The sequence below is a fragment of the Elgaria multicarinata genome, chromosome 2, assembly GCF_023053635.1.
Source record: "Elgaria multicarinata webbii isolate HBS135686 ecotype San Diego chromosome 2, rElgMul1.1.pri, whole genome shotgun sequence".
In the NCBI taxonomy this organism is placed as follows: Eukaryota; Metazoa; Chordata; class Lepidosauria; order Squamata; family Anguidae; genus Elgaria; species Elgaria multicarinata.
The window spans coordinates 68,732,899-68,758,161 of record NC_086172.1 but is presented as its reverse complement, the minus strand read 5'-3'; the positions used below and the strand labels follow the sequence as shown (position 1 = coordinate 68,758,161).

Sequence of the window (25,263 nt, the reverse complement as noted above, 5' to 3'; positions counted from 1 at the left end):
TGACCCAAGCACCCATGGCTATTTACATGTAGTCTCTCAGCCTTGTTATGCTTGTCAATGGCACTTTACAGGACTGGCCCTACCAATAGGCAGCTGCTTTAGGCAACATATGTTGGGAGGTGGGGAGCAGTTGGGAAGTGATGGAGGACAGAGCTGTATGTGCCTAAGCCAGCCTGCTGTCCTCAGGTTCAACAAAGGATGCTGTCACCTCACTAGCATTGAAGTAAGATTCAGCTTCCAGTCTGGCATGGTTTGGTACATAGAATGGGGAGTGGGCGCCATCTTGTCCTTCATTTCAGCAAAATGCTTTGGGTCAGACATGTTTACTAATTAGATAAATTGGTATTGAATAGATCCCAATTAAGTCTTTTTTTAAAAAAATGCATTTGACAATATTTGATGTGAACACATTTGAAATTTAATTAAGGATTATTGTTATAGCAGAACAGTAGAAATACACAGAGATGGTTTCTGGCATTCCCCCCCACCCACCCACTAATATTTCCTAGTGGGCAGGGGAATCCACGTACCCTTCTTATTTATTTTATTTATTTATTTATTACATTTTTATACCGCCCAATAGCCGAAGCTCTCTGGGCGGTTCACAAAAATTAAAATCATCATAAAACAACCAACAAGTTAAAAATACAAATACAAAATACAATATAAAAAGCACACCAGCCAAACACACCCCACCTTCCCAGCCTCTGGCAGGCTGCAGATGTACCTGTTAGGGAGAGGTGGAGCACTCAGTCAGCTGACGCCCAGCAGGTGAGGGGAGAGACTGCAGAGGGAAGCCCCAGCAGTCCCTGTTCTTCTTTCTCCCCCACCAGCCAAACACACCCCTCTTCTTCTCTTCAACTCAAAATCCACTTGAAGTGCCTCCTTATCTTAACTATTGAATCAGCATGAAGGATAAATGTTGGGGGAATTTATACCCAAATAGCTTGAACATTCAAAGTTTCTTTGTCCTCCCCTTCACTTGAACTGTGGGTCAACCTCCATGTTAGAGATACATGAAATATGTTAGAGATACATGGAGTATGAAGTTATTCATATCAGATATATTCTTTATATGGGAAATGTGTAGGGGTGTGAAAGGACACTGCAATCACCTAATCAGCTGTTTGGTGAAGTGGTTTGTGTGTGTATGTGTGTAAGAGAGAGAGAGAGAGAGAGAGAGAGAGAGAGAGAGAGAGACTGAACCCTAAGCTCTACCCTTCCCTGTACAATTGATTGGTACAATTCCAGCATTCTTTAAAGGCTCCACAGAACACAAAGACAGATGTCTGGTCAGGTTGGAGAAGTGTATGACATGATGTGTGTGTGTGTGATTCACCAGCCAAGTAGAGATATACTTGTGAATGGGCCCAAGTTGGATTGAGGCCTCTCTGTTGAATTATTGCCATTATGTGGTGTTGTTGCTATGAGATCCAGTTTTCAAGTCAGGGTAAACTTCGCTATTTGGCTCAAATTCAGTTTCCCCCAGCAACTAGAAATGCATTGAAACAGGCATTGCATTTATTAAATCGGCACAGTTTCGAACTTATGAGAGGTTTTTGTAAGAAAGGCAAAAAGAGGGACATCTCAAATTGGTGCTAAATGGATTGGCTATTTTTTTTTTTAAAGACAGCTGTAAATATCAGTGGATATATAATAAAATTATCATTACAGTAATAACAATAGTCCTTATTAAAATAATAAATAATTACATTAAAACAAATACATAAAATAAGGGAGTAGCAATACTGTGTAACATACTTTATTGGAAAATGGATACATCATGTTGGGAGAGGGGGGAGTATGATATATTGATTTTCTAGTAAGATAACATTTCATACAATGTTGTGAACCACTCTGAGAGCTTTGGCTATTAGGCAGTATGGAAATATAATACAAACATACAATTTTTTTTGCTGTTGTTCCCCGCCTCGATCCAATCAGAGAGGCGGGTAAGAAATAAATTATTATTATTATTATTATTATTATTATTATTATTATTATTATTATTATTAAATACCCCCTTGTTTTATTTCTGATTCTGAAGTTATTTCATGAAGGTCAGAGCCATCCACTTCCCCACCCACCCACCACTCATGGCAGCACCATGGACCTACCAACTAATCCAATTCAATGTCTGTAAGCAGAAGCTTCCTTTTTGTTCAATAAGGAAGCCTTCCAAGTTGTTTCTGTTGAAGATTGGTCAGCAAAATGTTAGACTTTGAACATTGGGTGCACCTAGGTCCACGCTGAATTTGGAAGAGGCAGCTAGGAGTCTTTTTTGCCCCATTCTCATTTAAATGGGGGGTACTTTGTACAAGAAAAGACATGCATGGGGAAGGGAAAAAACTGGCCCACTCCCTCACCTTGCCCCACTGCACGCTATTGATTTCAGCAATTTTCACCTGTCTGGCTCACTTCCTGTATAGGAACTGGGATGGGAGAAAAAGGCTTAAAGCAGTGAAGTTAAAATGAAGTAAGACATTTGGGGGAATTTGCTGCCATCTCCCAAAAGATCACCCTCTTCATGTGAAGAGTAGACCCTTTGCTTTTTTTTTGAATGGGGCAGACATGTGAACAACACCACTGCCATGTCAAGTTTGGCCCTAAGCCTCATTGAAATCTATGGGATCCAACTCCACCGGGTCTGTTTACTCATGCACTTGAGTATCAGTTGTTTCACTGGGATTTGTGTTCACCTACATTTTTCTGGATTGTGCCCATAGACAATAATACAGGACACAAGTCGCCAAGCACACTGCTCCTAACCATTGCTTAAGAGCTGTGCTCCATATAGGGGACACCCCGACATTTGGTCAGGAATGATTTAGATAAGTGATGCAGCCAACCACAACTGTATCCAGAATGTACATCAGTGCCATCTCACCCTTCTGTTTCAGCCATAGCTTTGATCCAACATTTTGAAGGATGATGAAGAAAGTGGAGTTACAGTTCTGGTAGAGAAATCTGGGTAACAGAAAAATGCTTGTCCCTTCCCTATCAGGAAGCACAGATGCATGTTCTGTTTTCAGATTATAAATCATGCTGCTGCCTTTGGCTGATAGTGTTTTCCCACTTCCCTTCTCTTCTTCCACAGAACAATCATTTATCTCTCCGTTGTTTATGTTATTGGCCACGTGATCAAGTCAGTTGGGGCAATACCAAGTGTGGGAAACCAGATTGTTCATGTGTAAGTAATGAAGAAGCTGGCCTGCTGTGTTTTGATAAGGTTATTATTAATTAACTTGTATTAATGTATAGAGTCTTCAAACGCACCTTGCAACAAGCATTGTGTGGCTCGGTCCAGCCTTTTGTTATCTTGGCACAATGTGTTTTCTCCCTATCATGTCTGGGCATCACAACCTGAAAGCTGCCAGTGCCTTGTGTTAGAAAATCTGCCAATCTTGAGTGCAATGCATCAACCATTCATTTCCGTATCGAGAACATCCCTTGAAGGACTCAGCCCTTGGAATGCAGATCACAGAGAATGAGCTGCAGGGGAACCTCTGTCCAGAGCCCCAGGCGTGCTCATTGATGGCAGCTGTCGGTTATTTTTAGATCTGTAAATATGTTTCCTTTTGTTTCATGCTCAGGAACAAACAGAAACAAAAGAAAAACAAATCACAGTTTTAAAAGGTGTCTCTGTTTGGCCTTCTCAGAAGTCAAGAGTTTATGCAGACAAGGAGTTTTTTTAGATTAAGAGGAAACTGTGTCCCCTTACCGGGGGTTTGCTTCCTGCTTCTCTTGTACAATCGTAATGGGCTGCATTACATGGGCAGAGAGGGGCGTTCATGTGACCTATAATAGAAAACTTCCCCTCCTCTGGGTGCTCATAGCCCTGAATGGTACAGCACTTTGTCGTGGGTGCTTTGTAGCGCAGCTTCCCCTGCACATGGTCAGAAGTCCTGAGATATTTCAGCAGAATCGAGATATCCAGGTGTTTTTTTAAAAAATGATATTACTGGGGGAAGGTGTGGGAGACATTATCAATGGCTACTGCTCATGATGGTTATATATTGCTTCCAGTATAGGAGGCAGTATGCTTCTCTGTGCCAGTTGCTAGGGAACGCATATGGGAGGCTGCTATTGCACTCATGTCCTACTTGTGATCTTCCTTGGGCATCTGCTTGGCCACTGTGTGAACAGAATGCTGGACGAGATAGACCTTTGGTCTGATCCAGTATGGCTGTTCTTAATATGAAACTGGAAAAATTACCATGGCCCAAAATTCATACCTAGACCAACTCTCCTTTATTGATAGCTGGAAGGGTTTTCAGTTGATAAAGTCAAACTCCACAATTAGCTTGATCCATGGACTGCAGTGATGTTATTAAAATATTCCAAATTAGAATGGGCTAAATTTTGACAAGTTTTGAATCTCATTTTAAATCACAGTGTTGGTTCCTTCTACTTTCTGGGGAAATTTTCCATAGTTCCTGGCTTACTTATTTAGGTACCAGAGTTACTTGTCTTGGTGCCAGAAGCACTACAGTCATTAATTCTTATACTATGTATACGTCACAAAATTTGAGATGGCCAGCTTAAAATATGGTGGAAAGCAAGTTCTATTTTTCAGCTTTCTGCAGTGCCTTGCTACGGAGCCACAGCCCTTCCTAGACTGATTTATCTTTTTAAAAGAATTATATCCCTGCACTCCGTATTATTTAAGGAGGCTTACGAAGCCACCATCCACACTGTATTTTATGCACAGATTTTGTATTTTATGTTTCTTAATTTACCTGTATGCTGCCCAAATAACGTTGGTTTCAAAGTGCAATGAATAAATAAATAATACAGAGTAAAGAAGAATTAAAGCAGCAACAGCACTAATCCAAATTCCATCTAACAGATAACCCCAGTTAATCACTTTGAACAGCTCAACTTTCAAAAGCTTGCCTAAATAAATAAGATTTGCAAAGCTCCCTAAATCTCATTAAAGAAGCACACTGGCAGGCTCCCTTTGGCTACCCTTTCCAAAGCCTCCTTCCAAAACTGTAACATGTTTGAATCAGGCCTGAAGCAGCCTCCTTCACCCGTCATGCTAGTGGTGCGGGAGCAGCTTCCTTGTGGCAAAATCCCCAAAGCATGTGAATGCAACAGTGTTTTCCAGGCTTTGGATACTGAGGGCGTTCTCCTCCCCAGGATTAAAATGAAAATTAGATTTCCCCCCCTCAATTGAAGTTGGAGCTACGCTGTTATCACAGTATCTCAAGGATTTTTATACAGTTGACTTAGGCTGAGCTCCTAGAACTATCAACAGACATAAGAACAGAAGAAGTGCCACACTAGATCAGACCGAGGGTTCATCTAGTCCAGCACTCTGTTCACACAGTGGCCAACCAGCCATCGGCCAGGGACCAACAAGATAGGACATGGTGCAACAGTACCCTCCCACCCATGTTCCCCAGCAACTGGTGCACACAGGCTTACTGCCTCGAATACTGGAGATAGAACACAACCATCTGGGCTAGTAGCCATTAATAGCCTTCACCTCCAGGAATTTATCCAACCCCTTTTTAAAGCCATCCAAATTGGTGTCCATCACCATATCTTGTGGCAGTGAATTCCATAATTTAACTATGCACTGGGTGAAGAAGTACTTCCTTTCATTTTTCCTGGATCTCCCACCAATCAGCTTCATGGGATGACCCCAGGTTCTAGTATTTTGAGAGAGGGAGAAAAATGTCTCCCTATCCACATTCTCCATACCATGCATAATTTTGTACACTTCTATCATGTCTCCCCTTAGCCTCCTTTTTTCCAAGCTAAACAATCCCAGATGTAACCTTCCCTCATAGGGGAAATGCTCCAGCCCCTTAATAATTTTTGTTGCCCTTTTCTGCACTTTTTCCAGCACTATAATATCCTTTTTTAGGTGTGACCAGAACTGTACATGTCTTCTAAGTGTGGTCGCACCATAGATTTGTATAAGGGCAGTATGATACTGGTAATTTTGTTCTCAATTCCTTTTCTTATAATGCCTAACATGGAGTTTGCCTTTTTTACAGCGGCTGCACACTGGGTGGACATTTTCATCAAGCTGTCCACCACAGTCCCAAGATCTCTTTCTTGTTTGGTCACCGCCAGCTCAGATCCCATTAGGTTATACTTGAAGTTGGGTTTTTTTGCCCCAACATACACCACCTTACACTTGCTTCCAACAGTTAACAGACATTAACTGTTGCAACACAGTTAATCTTGCCTCTCAGTGTCCTGCACGGCTCCAGTGGTGACAGGCTGGGTGTCAGTATATGGAAGCGTTTGCTGGATGTCGTGTGCCCTGGCAGGGTCTGCCGGAGCTGATGCCTTGGCGTCCACAACTGCCAGCGCTGGGAAAGCCTGTTCGCTCCCAGTGCATGATGGGGAGGAGGCTGGCTGTAGCCTCACCCCTCCTCCTAGTCGGCACTTTTGAGTGAGTATATGAAGTGATTGTGCTGTAATAGGTCACGAGCAAAACACTCACCCACTTCCCCCATGTGCCCTTGCAAACGTGTGGGCTTTAGGAGTCAAGCAGTTGCTTGCCTCTTGGCCCATTACAGCATCACTGGTACCACCAGGTACATGAGCAAGTAAGAGCAAAGAGAAGGGGAAGTTGGCTGGTTGTAGCAATGGTGCCACCAGGAGGGTCCCAGTCATCACTGGGGGTGAGGGGGAGCCGAGACCATCTGCCTAGGATCCACTACCCCAAATCTGGAGTTGGGCCTAAGGGAAGATGCTTCTGGGCTCCTCCTGCACCTGCAAGCTGTAACATGAGCTGCATCAGAGAATTCTGGTGCACTCTCAGGATGATAACACTGTGTATAATGTTGCAGAGAAAGGGGAGATCAATGCTGCACAGGGCTGTCCCATTTCAAAAGTCATCAAACAGCATTTAAATATTTATTTATTTATTTATTATTGCATTTTTACACTGCCCAATAGCTGAAGCTCTCTGGGTGGTTTACAAAAATTAAAACCATAAAAACAATTCAAAATATAAAACAAACAGTATAAAAGCATAATATAAAATACAATATAAAAACACAGCCAGGATTAAATGAAGCAGCAATGCAGAAATTAATACAGATTTAAAGCACAAATTTAAAACAGCAAAGTTAAAATTAAGTTGCTAGACTGTTAAAATGCTGAGAAAATTAAAAAAGGTCTTCACCTGGTATCTAAAAGAGTATAGTGTAGGTGCCAGGAGAACCTCTTTAGGGAGCTCATTCCACAGCTGGAGTGCCACAGCAGAGAAGGCCCTGTAGATTTATGCAAGATGGTGGCTTGAATTTGTTTCATGGTACACTTCAAGCTCTCTGGTGGCATCTTTTCTGGGAACAACTGGAATAAAAACCTATCAGGGCAGAGCTGATCTCACCTGGTTGTTGTTTTTTCCTGGCTTGGTGACAACTGGGTGGAAATTGGAAGGGTGCATGCCACCAGCCTGGCTCACGTGGTTCCCGTATTTGGCTGTTTTCTGTTAGCAGTGTGTGATCTTGCTCACAGGAAAGCAACTGACACACAAGTGAGCCTTGAGAATATACTTCAAGGGATTCTAGTGTGCAATGTAGCTATGAAGCTCTGCTATTATATTCCCTGCAAGTCCTTCTGTGGTGCTGAGTGATTTTTTTTATCCATGTTTGAAGGGTTTTGTCAATGACTGGCCTGTCTCTGATTGCTCTTGGAACGGGAGGTATCAAACCCTGTGTGGCAGCCTTTGGTGGAGACCAGTTTGAAGAGGAGCATGTAAGTGCTCTGTTTCTGTCCTCCATGCCATTTCTTTATACTTCTATTGACAGGGCTTTCTGTTTATTTTAATATTCCAATCAAATGCAATGCAATGAAGGTGTGATGTTTAATCGTCTGTGCAACAGAGTCCCTATATAAAGGGTAGTTTGGGATGTTACTCAGTGCCTTGAACAAGGCAATGTGTCAGTGACTTGCTCATCCCTTTTCCATGCTTGGGGAAGATAGGAGGTTGCCTTTTACCAGGTCAGACAATTAACCCCCTATCGTCTACTCTGGCTAGCAACACCTCTCCACGGTCTCAGGTAGAACAAGGTCAGTCACATTGCTGCTTTTAGCTGGAGATGGCAGGGATTGAACCGAGGACCTTCTACATGCAAAGCACGTGCTCTGTCACTAAGCTATTGTCCTTCCCTCGCACACTTCTTGATAACAACTGAAGGCTTGCAAAGAGAGTGTAGAGTCTCAAAAGGAAATATACAATTGGGAACAACCACTCCTTGAGGTCTCATCAAATGTGAGCATAGGTGGAACCACAATGGGGTGTCATTGAGCAAATGGATTGCTTACTTCCATTTGGTCTCCTCCACCCAAAGCTCGGAAAGCATCACTGATGGCACAGCTGACTATAAGTCACCATGTCTACAGCTACAGCCACTGCAGAAGCAAGTGATATTTCTTCATTCCCCTGCCAAAACAAGGCAGAACCAGTTTAGTTGGAACCCGGTTTACCATTTCATTGTTAGGCCTCCCTCAAGCATTTTCCCTGGTGTCATCACTGAAGTTGAGATGAAACTAATATCCCTATGCTTTTTGACATTTCCGATATACTATCTGTAGCGGTTTCATGGAAATGGGATATAGACTTAAATGGACCACTGGGCCAAACCCAGGCCTAATTTACACCAACCAGGATATTGCACTACGAAAACGGCATGAAAGCGGTATATGGTATGTGTCAATGGGCCCCAACAGTTGTCAGTGCACTTCAATACCACTATAAAGCAGTAGTGTGGCTCCTGCCTCTTATTTACTGTTTTCATAGTGAAATATCTCGCTTGGTGTAGATTAGGCTGTGGCATTACACCCCACAAGTCAGTTCCCTAATGTATGTCTAGGATTTGTAAGTCTATTGTGTTTAGAATGTTGACCTGAGTGGGTGGAGATTGAATATCTTAGGAGGGGGGAGGAGGATATATATAAGGGGATGACTGAGGTGATAAGGTGTTGTGTGTTTAAACTACTTGGGTTCGAGGGAGAATTAGAGGATCAGGGTAAAGAGGGTTGTCTTTTGAGTGTAGTGTGCAGATAGTCAGTTGGTGTATATTAAACAAACCTGATAATAAAGAAAGTTCAAGAGTAAAGGTGTGAGAGAAAGGAAAGTGTGTATGAGAAGAGAGAAAGGATTGGATGAGAAGTTTTAACAAGGGTCTGAAAAGTTTTATTATTTGTGAACATTGAAATAAATTTTTCATTTAAAAGTTTGTGAATATTGAAATAAATTTTTATTCAGTTTGTTTTACTACCACAAAAATCCCATGTGTCTCCTTGGCATTTATCATCTGCAGCTTATTTATATTATATTATACTAATTATTTATTTATTTAAGCATTTTTATGCCGCCATTCAGCCAAAAAAGGCTCTCACGGCGGCTTACAAAAGTATTTCTTGACAGTCCCTGCCCATAGGCTTACAATCTAAAAGACATGACACAAAAGGGGACTGGGAAGGAGGAGGAGGGGGGAAAGAAAGCAAATTCAGGCACTACAATCTTAGTTACAAAGTTCAGCAGTGACAGTTGACAGTTGGTAGCAGGAGGGAGGGGGCTCTCAGCTGGAGCTGGACCCAGGCATGATGGAGAGGTGCCTGGCTGCTGCTTTCTCTCTCGCTGGTGGCCTCTGCATATACATATAACACCCGTTCTGACATTAATTCACCATCAGCACATATAATTCACAGCGCATTATTTTATTCCTGAAATTATTCCTGTTTAACCCCTTTCTCCACATAGTTTGCAGAAAGGTGGTGTTTGTCCCTCACCTCAGTCTCATAAAGTGGTGGCGCTTAGCTTGAGCAGGGAGTGTCCACGGACAGGCCTATTGTAAAGAGCCTGTGTCGTGGCACATAAAGTGGTGGCAGGGGTGGGATCCAAAGTAGACTCTGCTCAGTTATAGTGACAGAAGTCAAAAAAGATTTTTATTTGTGAACAGGACTCTGGGTGGTTACTGTGAAGCACCTCTGAGGTCCTTAGTAGGGCTGTGCACAGACCCCCTGATCCTCTTCTCTTCCCGATTTGCAACTTCCGGATCGGGCCTGCTCCGCCCTGCTGTGGAGCTCCAGCTCTAAATCAGAGCTCCACAGCGGTGGGGGGGGCGGCACCAGGTAAGGCCCCCTCCCCCTCCCCCTTATCTGCATCCTACACTTGCGGCCTACACTTCCGGGTTGAGCCGCGGGCTCTAGTGAAGCTGGCGACGGGACGGGACGGATGCAGGTAAGACCCCCATCCCCCTTGCCCCCTGGTGATAGTCCCGGGATTGTCCCTGGACATCCACATGATAAGCACTCATGAGCTTATTTTCAGTATAAACCAAAAAAACCAAAAATAGCGGCCACAACGTCCTCTGTCCTTCCAGGATGTCATGTGCCGCATGTGGACTGAGTGGGAGGATCTCACAATTAGCATATTGCAAGATCCTCCCCACTCCCTTCTGGAAAGCCGGGAAGTCTAGACATGCCCTGTATGTTAAGTCATGTACAAAGCTGGCCATTGGAAGCCTGCTTTGTATTAAACTTCATGCTGCTTTACAAAACCATTGTTCTGGCCAGGGAGCCTTTCCACTCACCTTGGGCACCTGTGTGTCCAAATCTTTTCCTCTCATCTCCAATGTTGCATATCTTCATGTTCAAAGCATGGGAAATTGTTCCTAATGTAAATGGGAAAATGTATTACTAGCATAAGGGTGTGTGTGTTTAAATATCTCACCAAGAAATCAAACACCAAGAGTGCTACCTACTATATTACTAGCACTTCAGGAAAATACTTTGCATTTTGCTATGAGATCTTCCATCCTACTACACTCACTATCTTGCTTGGCTTATGAGAGCTGAACAGATGAGAATGTACAATAGTGCATCTTCAGGATATTGTGAATCCTTGCTACTAGCAAAAGATCAGTTTATTAATTATCAGAGGGCCGGTACTTTGATTTTACATGAGATTCTATATCTTTGCCCTGAAGTTTACATCTTGACCCATGTCTGGAAAACAATATTAATGCATGTATAAGAACAGATTTAAAGAAAAGAGAAGGCTTTTTGTTAAGCAGAGAGCTGGCAACAACAGAATCATATAAACCATGTAATTTAGAGTGGGGAAAACTAAATAAAAAGGGTGTTGTTTTTCAAAGTGATTTAAAGTGTTGTTTTTTAATTTCTTCATTAAATAATAATGAACTTATTCATCACTTATCTTACAAAAGCAGCTTCTGAGAGTTCTGTCATTCCCATAAGTCTAACAATTAGGAAAAATAATAATTAGTAGTATTTTATTATCATCTTTCAATTAACAGCCAATTAGGATTGTAATAAAAAGAACACACAGCACTTGTTTTCAAAATGCTTTAGAAATTTCCTTAAAATTCATCACTGCACTCTTGTTGGAGAGATTAAGCATTACCTTCCTGGTTAAGTAGATCCATAGAGGTCACTAAAGGTTAATGGATAACCAAACCTAGAGACCTTTGAATGTTTCAGACCCAAATTCCAAACTCTCAATAAGAAACACTTGTTAATATTTTGCTTTGTTTTGTTTTGGAAGATCATTATCATGTGTCCTCTACCCCAGCCCTGTATTCCTTAAGTAAGCCACTTCGTAAGTAATAAGAAGAACATGCATTTAAGGGCATTCATGTTTCTGCTCTCTTTTACTTATTGCAACCTACAAAAAAGTGAGTGGTGTATCTGTCCTGCAGGAGGGATGTGTAGGTTCCAGATGCAAATGGAGGAAGGGGATGCTTGTCACACCTAGACCCTGCCAAGGAGGTAGGGGAAGAATAAGGGAAGGCACTCTACGGCCAGATCTATGCCAAGCAGGATATGACACTTTGAAAATGGTTTGAAAACTGTGCATGGAGCGTGTCCTGGGCCCCAACAGTTGTCACTACTGTTATAAATCGTTTTAAAGCAGCAACGTAGATCCTGCCAATATCACACGGAACAGAGAACTTGTTGTTCAACCCAATGAGAAAGGGTGACCTGGAAGCTTTTATAGGCAGTACTAGGGGTGTGCAAAGTGGGTTTTTTCTGCCTCGAAATCAGGTCTGGAGCTCTGTAGAGGTAATTCTCTGCCTCGATTTCAGAGCCCCTCCTCTCTCTCCAACTTGTCGAATTATTCCCGAAGAACTGTTCAGTATTTGGGTAACTGTAAGCCTCTAGGCAGGTTATTGCTGTTTTATTTGTATATTCTGTACAGCACCAAGTACATTCTTGGTGCAATAATAATAATAATAATAATAATAATAATAATAATAATAATAATAATAATAATAATAGAAGCTATTAACAGAAATGCTTACAGCTCCCTTATTTTTAAAGAGAAAAAACTTGGCACAAGGATAGCACTTATGGGGAGCTTTAGCCCCACCAAATTTAAGTCACATCAGTTTATGCTTTGATTTTTAATGAATTTTTAAATGGAAGTTAATAAAATGTTTGCATTTGTGTAATTTTTATAGATAAAGAGATGAAACATGGCAAAGTGATAGCTCTTAAGGAGGGCTTTGGCCCACCAAGTTTGAATTAGATTGGTTTATGCCTTTTTTTTTTTTTTTTTAAAAAAAAAACTTCACTCCAGCCTTCTCTAACCTGGTGCCCTCCAGATCTATTGGATGGGGGTGGGGGGAAGCCCTGCACCCAACCACTGAAATAAAGACCCTGCCTGTGCCTTACTCAGATGTAGACGCTTTCTCACTCATGATGCCATCCATCACAGCAGCACTTTCACACTGTGGAAATGTGGATGTTTGACTTCTATGAGTCCGAGCAGAAACACGCTCCATCTCAGCAGCCACCAGTTCGTGTTTCCCACTTCCCTGAACACTGTGATTGGAGAACACCACTGTGGCTATTCCTATTGGTTAGCCAAGAAGTCAATATGGAAGCTACCCCTCACCCCACTCAGCATCTTTCAAATATGGAGATACACACACACACACACACACACACACACAAACACACACCAGGTTAATTCTGGAGACTTTAGAAGCTCTGATTGGGCACATCTCTGCTCTGAGAGTATTTGATGGGTTTGGAAGCAGCCAACCTCTGCTCTGGAGGATCGAATGCTCCATGGATTTTCGCAGTTACCAGATAATTTCAGGGCGGAGTGCACACCCCTAGGCAGTACCACATGACTTACTCTGGCATATGACTTGCTGATTACCTTGTAGTTCTGTCCTTAAACTGGTGTGATAGGGCTGACAGGATGACTACCTGCCTAATGTGCCAGGTTCAAGACCCATTGACCCTGTTCATACAACACCTTAAGCCACGGTGATTAAGTATTTTGCGCTAAACATTAGGGCTGAACATGTTGTGTGAACCATTCCTAACCATAGTGGCTGCCTATCCATGGTTTAAACATGCTCTTTAACCATTTGCTGCAAAAGGATTAGCAGCCTAACCATGGCTTAGCATGTTGTCTGAACAGGCCCGCTTTGGCCTTAGGTCCTGACAATGTGCCTTGCAACAAAAGAATCAGTCAAGTTGCCTTATGGATCCACATTTCCCCCACTTCTTATAACAAGTGGCATAACCTTGAATTTGTTCAACCTTATTCTCTCTCTTGGCCACCGCCACCACTGCAGCGTTTTCTTCTAATATGCTTTAAAGTGATGTGCATTCTGTGGCAAGACAGGTGGGGATGTATGTAAAAATGTAATTGAGACATATGTATATGCATAACTGAAGGCAGATACACACATTATAATTTCTGCTGGAAATACAGCTGTTACACTGGCATGTGAATGTGTGTGTGTGTGTGTTGCAACAAATAATCAAACATATAAAGTACAAATGCAACAAATGCATGCATAGTATAACAATTATCTTTAAATAGCATTTGTAGCAGGTAACCTTCATTACGATGGGATCTCCAAATTAATGTACACTCTTTTTTTAAAAAAAGCATACACGTGCATTTCTTAAAATCTACACTTTGTACATTTGTAGTGGGAAACACTAGAGTAACAACAATGTTTCACTCAGGAATGGTTAGCTGCCCTAACTTTGCAAAAATAACTAGTGTAAATAAGAATCAGTATTTGATGAAATGTTAGCATGCTTAAATGACAAGGTTTCTCCCACGTGTATGATGTTAGAACTATTAATTTACGTGCAAGATACTGTCTGTGGTTACCTTGAGCACACATTTCCTTGACCACACACCATGTGTGATGGGGAATCACATTTAAAATATTTGCAGACCCTCTTCAACTCCTCCCCTGACTTATGCAATTCATTGGAGGCATCTCAAGGTAGACATGTCCCCATGTTTACCCACAATGGAAATTGTGTTGACTGTTGTAATTTGAGTCATTCAAGATTCTGCTCCAAAAGTCTAGGGAGCTCATTCATCTTTCCTTGAAGCCTAATGAGATTTCTATCAAGTCACCAGCCCATGACATCCCTAGTATAGCCTTAAAAGACAGTTCAGTCATGGGAACGCTGCAACAATTACATTTTCAAAAGCTAAAGAATTACCATTGGCACAGCTTTATGACTACAAGTTCCTTCACACAATGTGGACTTCGAGCTAAATAAGGATCTTTAAATAAATGACATGCAAAGAATCCCAAGTGCTTTTATAATCCACGCATCTTGCTTTGAAAACAGGTAAGCACAGGATGGACAGCAATCTATAATTAAAACATATGGAGATAACACAAACCCAATATTTACTCTCACGTCAGTTTCATCAATCAGCTTAGTCACAGCCAATGGGACAGCTGCTAAAAGAGATTTAATAACAATTCCAGACATCGCTCACTCAGACTTGGGCTTTGGTGATTAGATGTAAGCAGCCGCTGGTAGCTTGAACTCCAATAGGGCCTTGAGGAAATCTTGTGGGTTGGCTTCCAAGGCTCCAACAGTGAGTAATGGGGATAATGTAGCCTAAGGGGCTAATGAATAGGTGAAATCTGGATAAGAGGCTGAAACTGACAAGCAGGTTCTTAAAAACAACAGCAGCAACACCATCGATCCCTTAACTAACAAGTCAGGGAATCATAGTTAGAGAGACATTTCTGAAAGCAAGTTTCTGTTTATTTTTGTTTCACACACACACACACATGAGTAAACCAGAAACCAAAAGTTACAGGACAAAATTGCATTCGCTATACTTAGTATGTGAGCAACAAAGTGTCTGTACATAATAATTATGGTCTATATCTCTCACTGGCAACAAAATGTTGCTCTGTCTTCTTCCTCCCTAAACTATGCCTTCCTGCAGCAGGTCATTCCACCACTGCCTCATTCCAGTTTTCCATTATTTTTTCCCAACTGACACCCAATATGAGATTCCTCTTGAACATATTCAGTCCTCATTGGTCTGTTCTTGGATTTTTGCCCCTGCTTTTTTCTTCTTCTTGAACTCCAAACCCCAGGATTCCCTTGAACATGCTTGTTCCTCAATGGCCCCAACGGGGCTCCATTTCTGTTGCCACTCACCACCCGAGTTTTTTATTATAGGGAATGGTAATAAAAATGGTTTGGTTATATTTTAATATGTGATTTCTGATTTAGGCAGTAGAAAATGCTGGGAGTTTCAGTACTAGGGTGACCATATGAAAAGGAGGACAGGGCACCTGTATCTTTAACAGTTGCATAGAAAAGGGAATTTCAGCAGGTGTCATTTGTTTATTTATTTATTTATTTATTTATTTATTTCACTTATATACCGCCCCCCATAGCCAGGGCTCTCTGGGCAGCTTACAGAAATTCTAAAATTAAGATAAAAACGAGTATACAAAATTTAAAATTCTGAAACACAGAACATACACACATAAAGCATTAAAAAGCATTAAAAAAAACACGAAACATGTGGTTGATTAAGATGTGCCGCCATATGCCTGGGCAAAGAGGAAAGTCTTAACCTGGCGCCAGAAAGATAGCAGCATTGGTCCCAGTTGAGCCTCATCAGGGAGATCGTTCCATAGTCTGAGGGCCACCACCGAAAAGGCCCTGTCCCTCATTGCCACACTCCAAGCCTCTCTCAGAGTAGGCACCCGGAGGAGGACCTTAGATGTTGAATGTAGTGACCCGGTATATTCACGTCAGGAGAGGCGTTACATCAGATAATGTGGTCCCAAGCCATGTAAGGCTTTATAGGTCAAAACCAGCACCTTGAATTGGGCTCGGAAACATACAGGCAGCCAGTGCAAGCAGACCAGAGCAGGTGTTATATAACCTTCTGGTTCCCGAAATCAATCTGGCTGCTGCATTTTGCACGAGCTGCAGCTTCCAAACCGTCTTCAAAGGCAGCCCTACATAGAGTGCATTGCTTGGAGGTTACCAGAGCATGGACAACTGAAGCCAGGTTATCCCTGTCCAGATAGGGGCATAGCTGGGCCACCAACCGGAGTTTGTAAAAGGCACTGGTGAAATTCCCTCTTCATCACAACAGTTAAAGCTGCAGAAGTTATACTAGAGTGACCAGATTTAAAAGAGGGCAGGGCACCTGCAGCTTTAACTGTTGTGATGAAGAGGGAATTTCACCAGGTTCCCCATATATACAAATGACACCTGCTGAAATTTCCTTTTCAATACAACTGTTAAAGATACAGGAGCCCTGTTCTCCTTTCCATATGGTCACCCTATTCAGTACCCATCAGAGTGGCACTTCTAATATGCAGTCTGTCTTTTGACTTCAACTGATATACTGACCCTCCAACCCCCAAGTCATGTGTGTGTGTGTGTGCGTGTGTGTGTGTGTGTGTGTTTAGCTGTTTATTATATTGTCAGAGGTTGGTTTCATCAGTACATGAAACAACAATGGAGATGTTGTGAATCAGGCAAAACACCCCTAAGTTAGAGATGGAGAGCAATGTGATGGATTGTCACTTCCAAAGCCCTGCCAGCTATTTCCAAGGCATTTTAGCCCAGGGAATCTTTATTAATTTGTTTAAACTTTGAAAGTCTGGCATAGCTGAGGGCCAGAGGCATGGAGGGGCCAGGATCCAGCCACCCTCACCCCCAGAACGTCCCACCAGAAGTCTACCACCAGTGGAAATACCACAGGTAATAGAGCTACCTTCACAGAACTTTCCATGGTATAACCATTGGCAAAGCGGATATCTTTCCTGTCTAGCAGTGGAAAGATATCTGCTCCATCCTACCCACTTCCTTCCCAGCCAGCAGATCTGTGGGTTAGACATGTGTTGTTAGGGTACATCTTTTCCATTTCCTTTGCCATTGAAAAAAGAAAGTCTATTGGGGCATTATATTGTTGATGTTGTTTTGAAATATCTACATCATACCTTTCCATCATAAGGATTCTAGGGAGATCAACTATATAAAATATAAAACAATCCATCAAAATTAATAACAAACAAACAAAAAAGGCCAACAACATCCATTCAATTGCAGCAGAAACAACATGAAACCCTTTTAGAAGCAACAAAAGCATTCTCAATTTCTTTCTAAAAAAATCACCAGAGAAGTAACTTGGCAGATAGGCAGGAGGAGAGAGTTTCAAAGGCAAGATGCCATCCATGTCTGAACACTCTCTCTTCTTGCCATCCTCCTCACCTCAGAAGATGAAGCAGGGCCTCTGGAGATCTTAATAGTCAGGCAGGTTCATATGGGACCAGGCGATTTTTCAATGTTTTACCAACTGAGTTGTACCGAAAGGTCTGCTACATTGCACCTCTGAAATATTACTGTAAAAAATAAGCTTATTTGATCACTGGAGATCTAGTCCTCTTTTTATCAGCAACTATGAAGAAGGAATTAATTTGCATGTGGGACACAAACTAATGCTACCTACAAAATCTCAGTTATTTCTTGGAATATGAGAAGTGCAGCACAGATAATCCAATGGCTCCTAGACCAGGTTTTCAAATTTCCTACAGCATGGCTCTCTGCTTACAGCTTGATGAAGATCTGTTTTTCTCTCTCTGCAACTCTCTTCTAAATATAAACCAGCTTATACTTACTATCAGTTAATGGGAGACAATTGATTTCTGTTTGGGTTCGCCGATGTGTATGCAACTCAATGGTGCAGTATTGATTTTCTTTCGAAGTGGTCCTTTTATATGATTTTTCACAGTATTATACTTTCACTTAATCCTGCATGGATGCAACACCCACAAGGTTAACTGTCCACAGTTCTACTGAAGAATTATGTATTTACTTATTCATATGTTCTCAATAGTCTTTGCTCTTCAGGCATGCCTCTGGCCAGGGTTGCTGCTGATCTGTAATGAGAAAGCTAAATAAATTGAAAGTTATTAAGAAACAGGCCAAATCTTCCATTTGTGCTTAGCTGTCTATGCACTGATAATTGTAACCTTGTCTACCCCAACTTGGTGGCATCCAGATGTTTTGCACTGTAAGCCCCATCATCCTTGACTATCGGCCATAGTGATATAGAGCTCCATCAGTCGTCATGAAATCACACTTCCCTACCATCACTTTCCCACTCTCGCTTTTGTTGCTCGATACTTCATCTTTCTCAGAGAGAGGAAAGAGGAAGTAAACAACATGCACGTGGCCCATTCAGTGGCCATTTCTACCACACCACTTCTGTACACAGCGGGAGATAGCAAGTTCCATCTCTAAAAATAATTCAGATTTACTGGAGTCTTTTTTTTTATCATGGGAAGAAAGCTAGAAGGGGCAAGAGACACATGGGAAGCAAATGACATTTTGAACAGGACCAGCGAAAATCCATGGGTGCACAGTAACAAGCATGAAATGAGATGCTCGTCTGATGATGTTCATAGTCCAAAATATCTGTAAGCCAACAAATTGGCGAAAGAGTGATATAATCCTTTCTCTTCTCTCTCTCTCTCATTTTCTTGCCCTTGCTAGTGAGATCAAGATTAATGTATGCGGTACCTTTCTGAGTAATTAGCTGATTAACATCATGGTATGAACATGCATGTCTTTTTAGTAGTTGTTGTTTTAATAAAGATTTTCTTTTATTGAGTGAGTTGAGTAGAGTGACCAAGATCTCCCATCCATTTAGATCATGGTATTAAAATAAGTGTGTATTAATACAACTCAAACCATTTTAAAATTACAAGTGGCTTTTAGTTTGTCACACCATTATGAATATTGTAATTCTTTTTGCTGTATAAATAAAAAAAAATCCCTACTCTTTCCATCTTCATACATACAAAGCATAGTTTTCAGCATGAAGAATTAGAATTAGAAATTCTGTCTTTGCTTTCTGGTTCTATCTCAATTTACTGTGTAAATCACTAAGACCGTCACCTTTCCACTTTCCCTAATGGGCTAATAATATTTACTTACTTGTGCTGCAGATTGTGTCAAGCTGGGCTCACATTACATTTATTCATGTATTATCTTTGCATGCATTAAAAGTGCAGAGCACATCCTTATAACGAAGTGATACAGTCTTACATGCGCCCCACTACCACGATAATTCTGCACTTCTGCAGTGAAGATGGTGGTGGGCAAAGCAGGGTGCTTTGAGATTGGAATGGAATGGATTTATTGCATGAATTCATCCCAGACTCAGATACTTAAATGTTCATTATCTTCAACATGCACTCCTTCTTCCATTGCATCCTATTGCTTCATTAGCACTATCTGCTTTTCAGCGATCTTGGGTACCAGGGCTGCTTCTAGACCAGTGGTAGGCAGTGTGAAATGAATTTCTTACTGGCAGCTGGAAGTGCTTCAAAGCAAGGTGAGGGTCTCTAGCTGCTCCCATCTTCTTTTCCCATGAATGCCTCTGGGACACATGTGGGGCTCAGAGATGGCAGGTGGCCACAGGCCAATGCTTTCATCTGCATGCCCATTTTGTGATGGCATCCAAGACAGTTTCTCAAACTGCGACATGTCCCCACAGGCCCAAAAAAGGTGCCTGCCCCTGTTCTTCTAGGAAAGGAAAGGAACCTCTCGTGCAAGCACTGAGTCATTGCTGACTCTTGGAGGGACGCCAGCTTTCGCTGACATTTTCTTGGCAGGCCTTATAGCGGGGTGGTTTGCCGTTGCCTTCCCCGATCATTATTACCTTTCCCCCAGCTAGCTGGGTACTCATTTTACCGACCTCGGGAGGATGGAAGGCTGAGTCGACCCGAGCCGGCTGCCTGAAATCAGCTTCTGCTGGGATCAAACTCAGGCCGTGGGGAGAGTTTCGGCTGCAGAAACTGCTGCTTTACCGCTCTGTGCCACACGAGGCTTTTTTGTTCTTCTAGACTGCTCATCAAACAAGATCATGGAGCTATTCCACCTTTTCCCTGCAAAATTGTGTGTGTGTGTGTGTGTGTGTGTTGTGTGTAAAGAATAAAGATGGAAAAACACAGGAGGGTATAAGATGAAGACGATATGTCTGGACCCCTTGTAAAACTCTGTGACTGAGACACAACAATTGCATGATAAAAGCCTCATCAAGATATCCCTGTGCATAAAAAGGAGAACCTTGGAGCAATTTGTCATTATTGTATAACAATACCTGCTAGAGTAGGGTGACCAACTGTCAGGATTTCCCCGGATTTGTCCTGGTTTTTGTTCTTTCCATGGTGTCAGGGGGGATTTTCTATAATTTTCAATAATGTCCTGGAATGACACACCTTCCCCTTTAAGGCTGCCATTAGCATGGCAGGAGTGAATGACATGCTAATGGCATGCCTTTCTTGAGGCACATCATTCCTCTACCCCGAGCTCCAATTGAGGTCTTAAAGGGGAAAGTGGGTCATTCGTGGACATTATAGAAAAGGCCCCAATTGGAGTGGATGGTGGTGGTGCAGAATGAAATCCTTTCCCCTCCTCCACTCCAATCGGGTTCTTTAAGGTGGCGAGGGAATAAAGTACTTTCTGCAGGACAGAAAGCTGCTTCCCCACACACACACTAGGTGTCCTCTTTTTTGGTTTCCCAAATATGGTCACCCTATGCTAGAGCACATGTACAATTTCTAGAAAAGCCACTGTTTGCAAATATGTTTGCATCCCTCTCTTCACTTTTCTTGTGCAATGGTATGTAGGACTCACCTTGTGCCTGGTACCAAGAGAACTGGGTCCAAGTTAACGCCTGCAATGTAGCTTGAATAGTTGTTAACTGACCAGGGCTTTCAGGCACGGCTTGAGCCTGAATTCTCTTCTTTCTATGGCAGCTCCTTCCTCTGCTCTGTCATCTACAATTAAATAAGTGATTGTGAAATCTGAATCTCTGGCCTCTTACCTGGTACTTGTCACCCTTGCCTGATTCTAATTTCCTGAGCTGGGCGACTGGAGTACAATCATTCTTGATTTTCATGGCTTACTTTGAATTGTGCTTCAGTTAATGAAAAGGAGCAGCCACAAAATTCTGCATGGCTTCTCCAGCTCGTTTCAGAATGCCTAAAAAGGAACTTGAATATCAGACCAGCGTCTGCATGCTGTGAAAGTTGGTCAGCATCTCAATAAATTTTTAATTCTTGTGAACCGCCCAGAGAGCTTCGGCTATTGGGCGGTACAGAAATGAAATAAATAAATAAATAAAGTCCATATGATGAACCCAAGCTGCTGCTGCCTGAAAATTTGGGCCCTTTCTACACCTAAGGCTTATAGCAGGAAAATGGAGGGATCATCCTTGCCTGCTCCCAGGATCCCCTGTGTGTCATTTGCATGCACAGGGATGATCCCGGGACGATCCCAGGGAAAAAAGGGCAAGTGTAGAAATGCCCCTAGATAAGGCTATCAGTGGCTACTGGGCCTGATGGCTATGTGCTACCTCCAATATCAGAGGCATTATGCCTGTGTACATCAGTTGCTGGGGAACGTGAGCGGGAGGGTGCTGTTTTACTCATGTCCTGCTTGTGGGTTTCCTGTTGGAAACTGGTTTGGCATTGTGGGAACAGAATGCTGGACTAGATGGACCCTTGGTCTGATCCATCAGAGCTCTTCTTATGACCTTATGTTCTTACTGGTGCATGGCCGGTTCTTCTGTGGAAATCTTTTTCATCTATAGCACCATCATGTTCCCAACATGATTAAGAAAGGAAAGGGAAATACAGCTGCCCATATAATTCTATCGGTTAATAGCAAACTTCTTCTCTGAGGGTGGTTTTTATGTGATATGAGCACACTTGGGGAAATACCACATTTTCAGAAGTTCACTTTTTTAAAAAGTGAAAAATCCTAATGGGGACCCCACCCCCACCCCAACCACCTAGTGAAGACTAAGCATGTTTCATGGAACCAAATGTTGACTTACTGGGGTGGGTGTGGAGAAATAGAATAGAGCATCATGGAAGACAAAATACTTCTGAAGAGGCTGAAATCCTGAACAGGAGTACATTCCATATCATTGCTCCTGGTAACATATTCAGAAATTAGCTGCTTCTTAAACTTGTCTAGCTAGGATATTTTTAAAGCCTTTTATTTACTTATTTACTTAACAACAGTTAGATACCTCTCCATATCTAAACAGAGTTTGGAGCGGTGAACAATAAAAAATGAAAAGAATAAAACACCATAAGTTTTAAAAAACAACCCTGGCTGGTTAAGGCCTTCCTGAAATAAAGATGTTTTCAGGAGGCACCAGAAGCCACATGATGTTGGTTCCTTCCTGATCTACAGAGGCAGGGAGTTCCACAGAAAGGGTGCCACCAAACTGAAGACTCTTTTCCGAGTGGACTCCAGTTGGGCCATAGGTCCATGTGGAACCACCAAGAGCATGACCTCTGATGACCTCGGTGATTTGGCAGGTTGATAAGGGAGAAGGCGCTCTCTAAAGTATCCTGGTCCCAAGTTGTTTAGGATTTTATGCACTAGTAGCAAAATCTTAAACCTGGCCCAGTGGGGAACAGGCAGCCAGTGCATTTTATTCAGAAAAGGAGTTGCCTGCTGAAAAGAGGCAGCTCCTGACAATAGCCGAGCCACTGCATTCTGCACTAGCTACAGCTTCCAGACAGTCTTAAGAGCAGTCCAACATAGAGTGTATTGCAGTCATCCAGTCTGGAGGTTGTTCGAGCCTGTGCCACTGCAGCTAAACTATCTCTGTCCAGGAGATGCTGTAACTGGCATTTCTATTGAAGTTGGAAAAAGGCACTCTGAGCCACCATGGCTACTTGGGCGTCCAACAACAGTGATGGATCTAGGACTACCCCCATAGAACATAGGGAAGTGCTTTATACTGAATCACATCATCCATCTATCTAGCCCAGTATTGTCAACACTGACTGGCAGAAGCTCTCCAGAGTTTCAGACTGGAATTTTTTCAGCTCTACCTGGAGATACCAGGGATTGAACCTGGAACCATTTGTATGCAAAGCAGGTACTCTCCCCTCCAGACTATGAACCTGACCTTTCAAAGGGAGTGCAATCCTATCCAGAACAGGCAATAAGCCTGTCTCCCAGAACTGGGAACCACTCACCCACAGGGCTTCTGACTTGCCAGGCTTCAGCTTCAGTTTATTGACCCTCATCCAGTCCATCATCAAGTCTAGGCACTGGTCCAGGACATGCACAGCATCACTTGATTCAGAGGTCACAGGGAGATAGAGCTATGTGTCAGCAGCATGCTGGTGGCCCTTGATTCCAAATCCCAGAATGATCACACTTCCAGAGGCTTCATATAGATATTGAACAACATTGGGGACAAGATGGTGCCCTGCGGAACCCCATAGTTCTATTGCCAAGAGGCAGAGGAACAATCACCCAATGTTACTCTCTGAAATTGACCCTGCAGGTAAGACTGGAACCCCTGTAACACACTTCCTCCAGTGCCCAGTTTATGGGGTCAATCCAGGGGAATACTATGGTCAATGGTATCAAAAGCCAATGAGAAGTCAAACAAAATTAACAGTGTCACACCACCACTGCCCCTCTCCTGATAAAGGTCATTCATCAGGATGACCAAGGCTGATTCAGTCCGATAACCAGGTTGAAACCCAAACTGGAATGGATCTAAATAATCCATATCCTCCAAGGGTGCCTGTAGTTGCTCCATCATGACCCTTTGAAATAAGTTCCATTGAAATAAAGCAGCCAAAACTATGAAGCAAATGTACTTAAGACTGAGGTGTAATTTATATCTTCCTAATTATATCCTCCCAATGACTTTGCACTTTGCCAACTTATTCCACACGATTCCTTATCTGAGGTGCCAGTGTCTGGGTTTGTCTTTTTTTATATAATGAACATGTTACTTTTTCGATTTAATTTTTTCGAAGAATATTGTCTAGACATGATGGGCTGTCAAGAACTGCCAAGTTGGATCGAAGGAAGCTATACTGGGACTCAATTAAAATGCTTGTTCTGAATAAGTAAATACTACTCTCTTTGCAAATTCCCCTTCCCCTTCATCATACAAAGAGAAGAGCAGTTTCTAGTTATGGAGGCATATATAGATATGGGAGGGGACAGAGAAAGGACCTCCATGTCCTCTTGATTTTAACCTTGCATTTTATTTAATGTCAGTATGAATGTATAATTCATACTAGAATGGAATTGATGGAGTCCTTTTTACAAATCCAGTGCCATGTTCTTGTCTCATTTCAGGCCCAGGAAAGGAGCAAGTTCTTCTCTGTCTTCTACCTGTCCATTAATGCGGGAAGTTTGATCTCCACTTTCATTACTCCTGTGCTGAGAGGTCAGTGTTGGTGTAGAATGATCGGGGCGATTAGGCACACCATGACGATACTACAGCCTCAGCTAATTTGGTTCTCCTGACTTCAAGTTCTGAATGAAAAAAATTATACGCTTCTTTGGAGTGATGTCACCAGACCGTTGTAATTATGCCTTGTTGATTCTGTTCTAAGAGAACATTATAATTTTTCAGAATTATAAAGAATATATCCAGGAAATTAAATTGGAAAATATCAGAATACTACTTTCTCTTCTACATCCTAGCAACTCTCAAGACCATTATAGATGTGCACAGGCTTTTAGTATGCATATTTAAGCCTCTTTTTTTCCCAAATGCCCATTTCAGTCAGAACATCCCCCAACTTCGGTTTTTCCAAATGCCTTCACCTGCGTGCACATGTCTCATATTTTGACTGCCCTATGTGGTAGGGGAAAAGGATGGTAACACATAGAAAACAGCTGAAATATTGCTAGGAACAGGACAGAAGCTTTATTTATTTATTTTATTACATGTGTATCCTGCATTTTTTCCACCTTAAAGAATTCAATGTGGCAAACATAATCCCTCTCCTCTCCATTTTATCCTTACAACAACAACAACCCTGTGTGGTAGGTTGGGTTGAGAGTCTGTGACTGGCCCAGAGTCACCCAGTGGGCTTCCAGAGCTGAGTGGGGACTAGAACTCAGATCTCCCAACTCCTGTCTAACATTCTAACCACCACA

At 42.3% G+C, this 25,263-nt stretch overlaps 1 protein-coding gene across 1 annotated transcript in view; it reads left to right on the top strand.

Moving 5' to 3' along the window:
* Positions 1 to 25,263, top strand: part of SLC15A2 (solute carrier family 15 member 2) — an 84,125-nt gene that overhangs the window by 6,810 nt on the left and 52,052 nt on the right. The window contains exons 4-6 of the mRNA XM_063118656.1: positions 3,098 to 3,190; positions 7,626 to 7,725; positions 24,454 to 24,544. Of these exons, the coding sequence (XP_062974726.1) occupies positions 3,098 to 3,190; positions 7,626 to 7,725; positions 24,454 to 24,544 (284 nt within the window). The remainder of the gene's footprint in view (positions 1 to 3,097; positions 3,191 to 7,625; positions 7,726 to 24,453; positions 24,545 to 25,263) is intronic.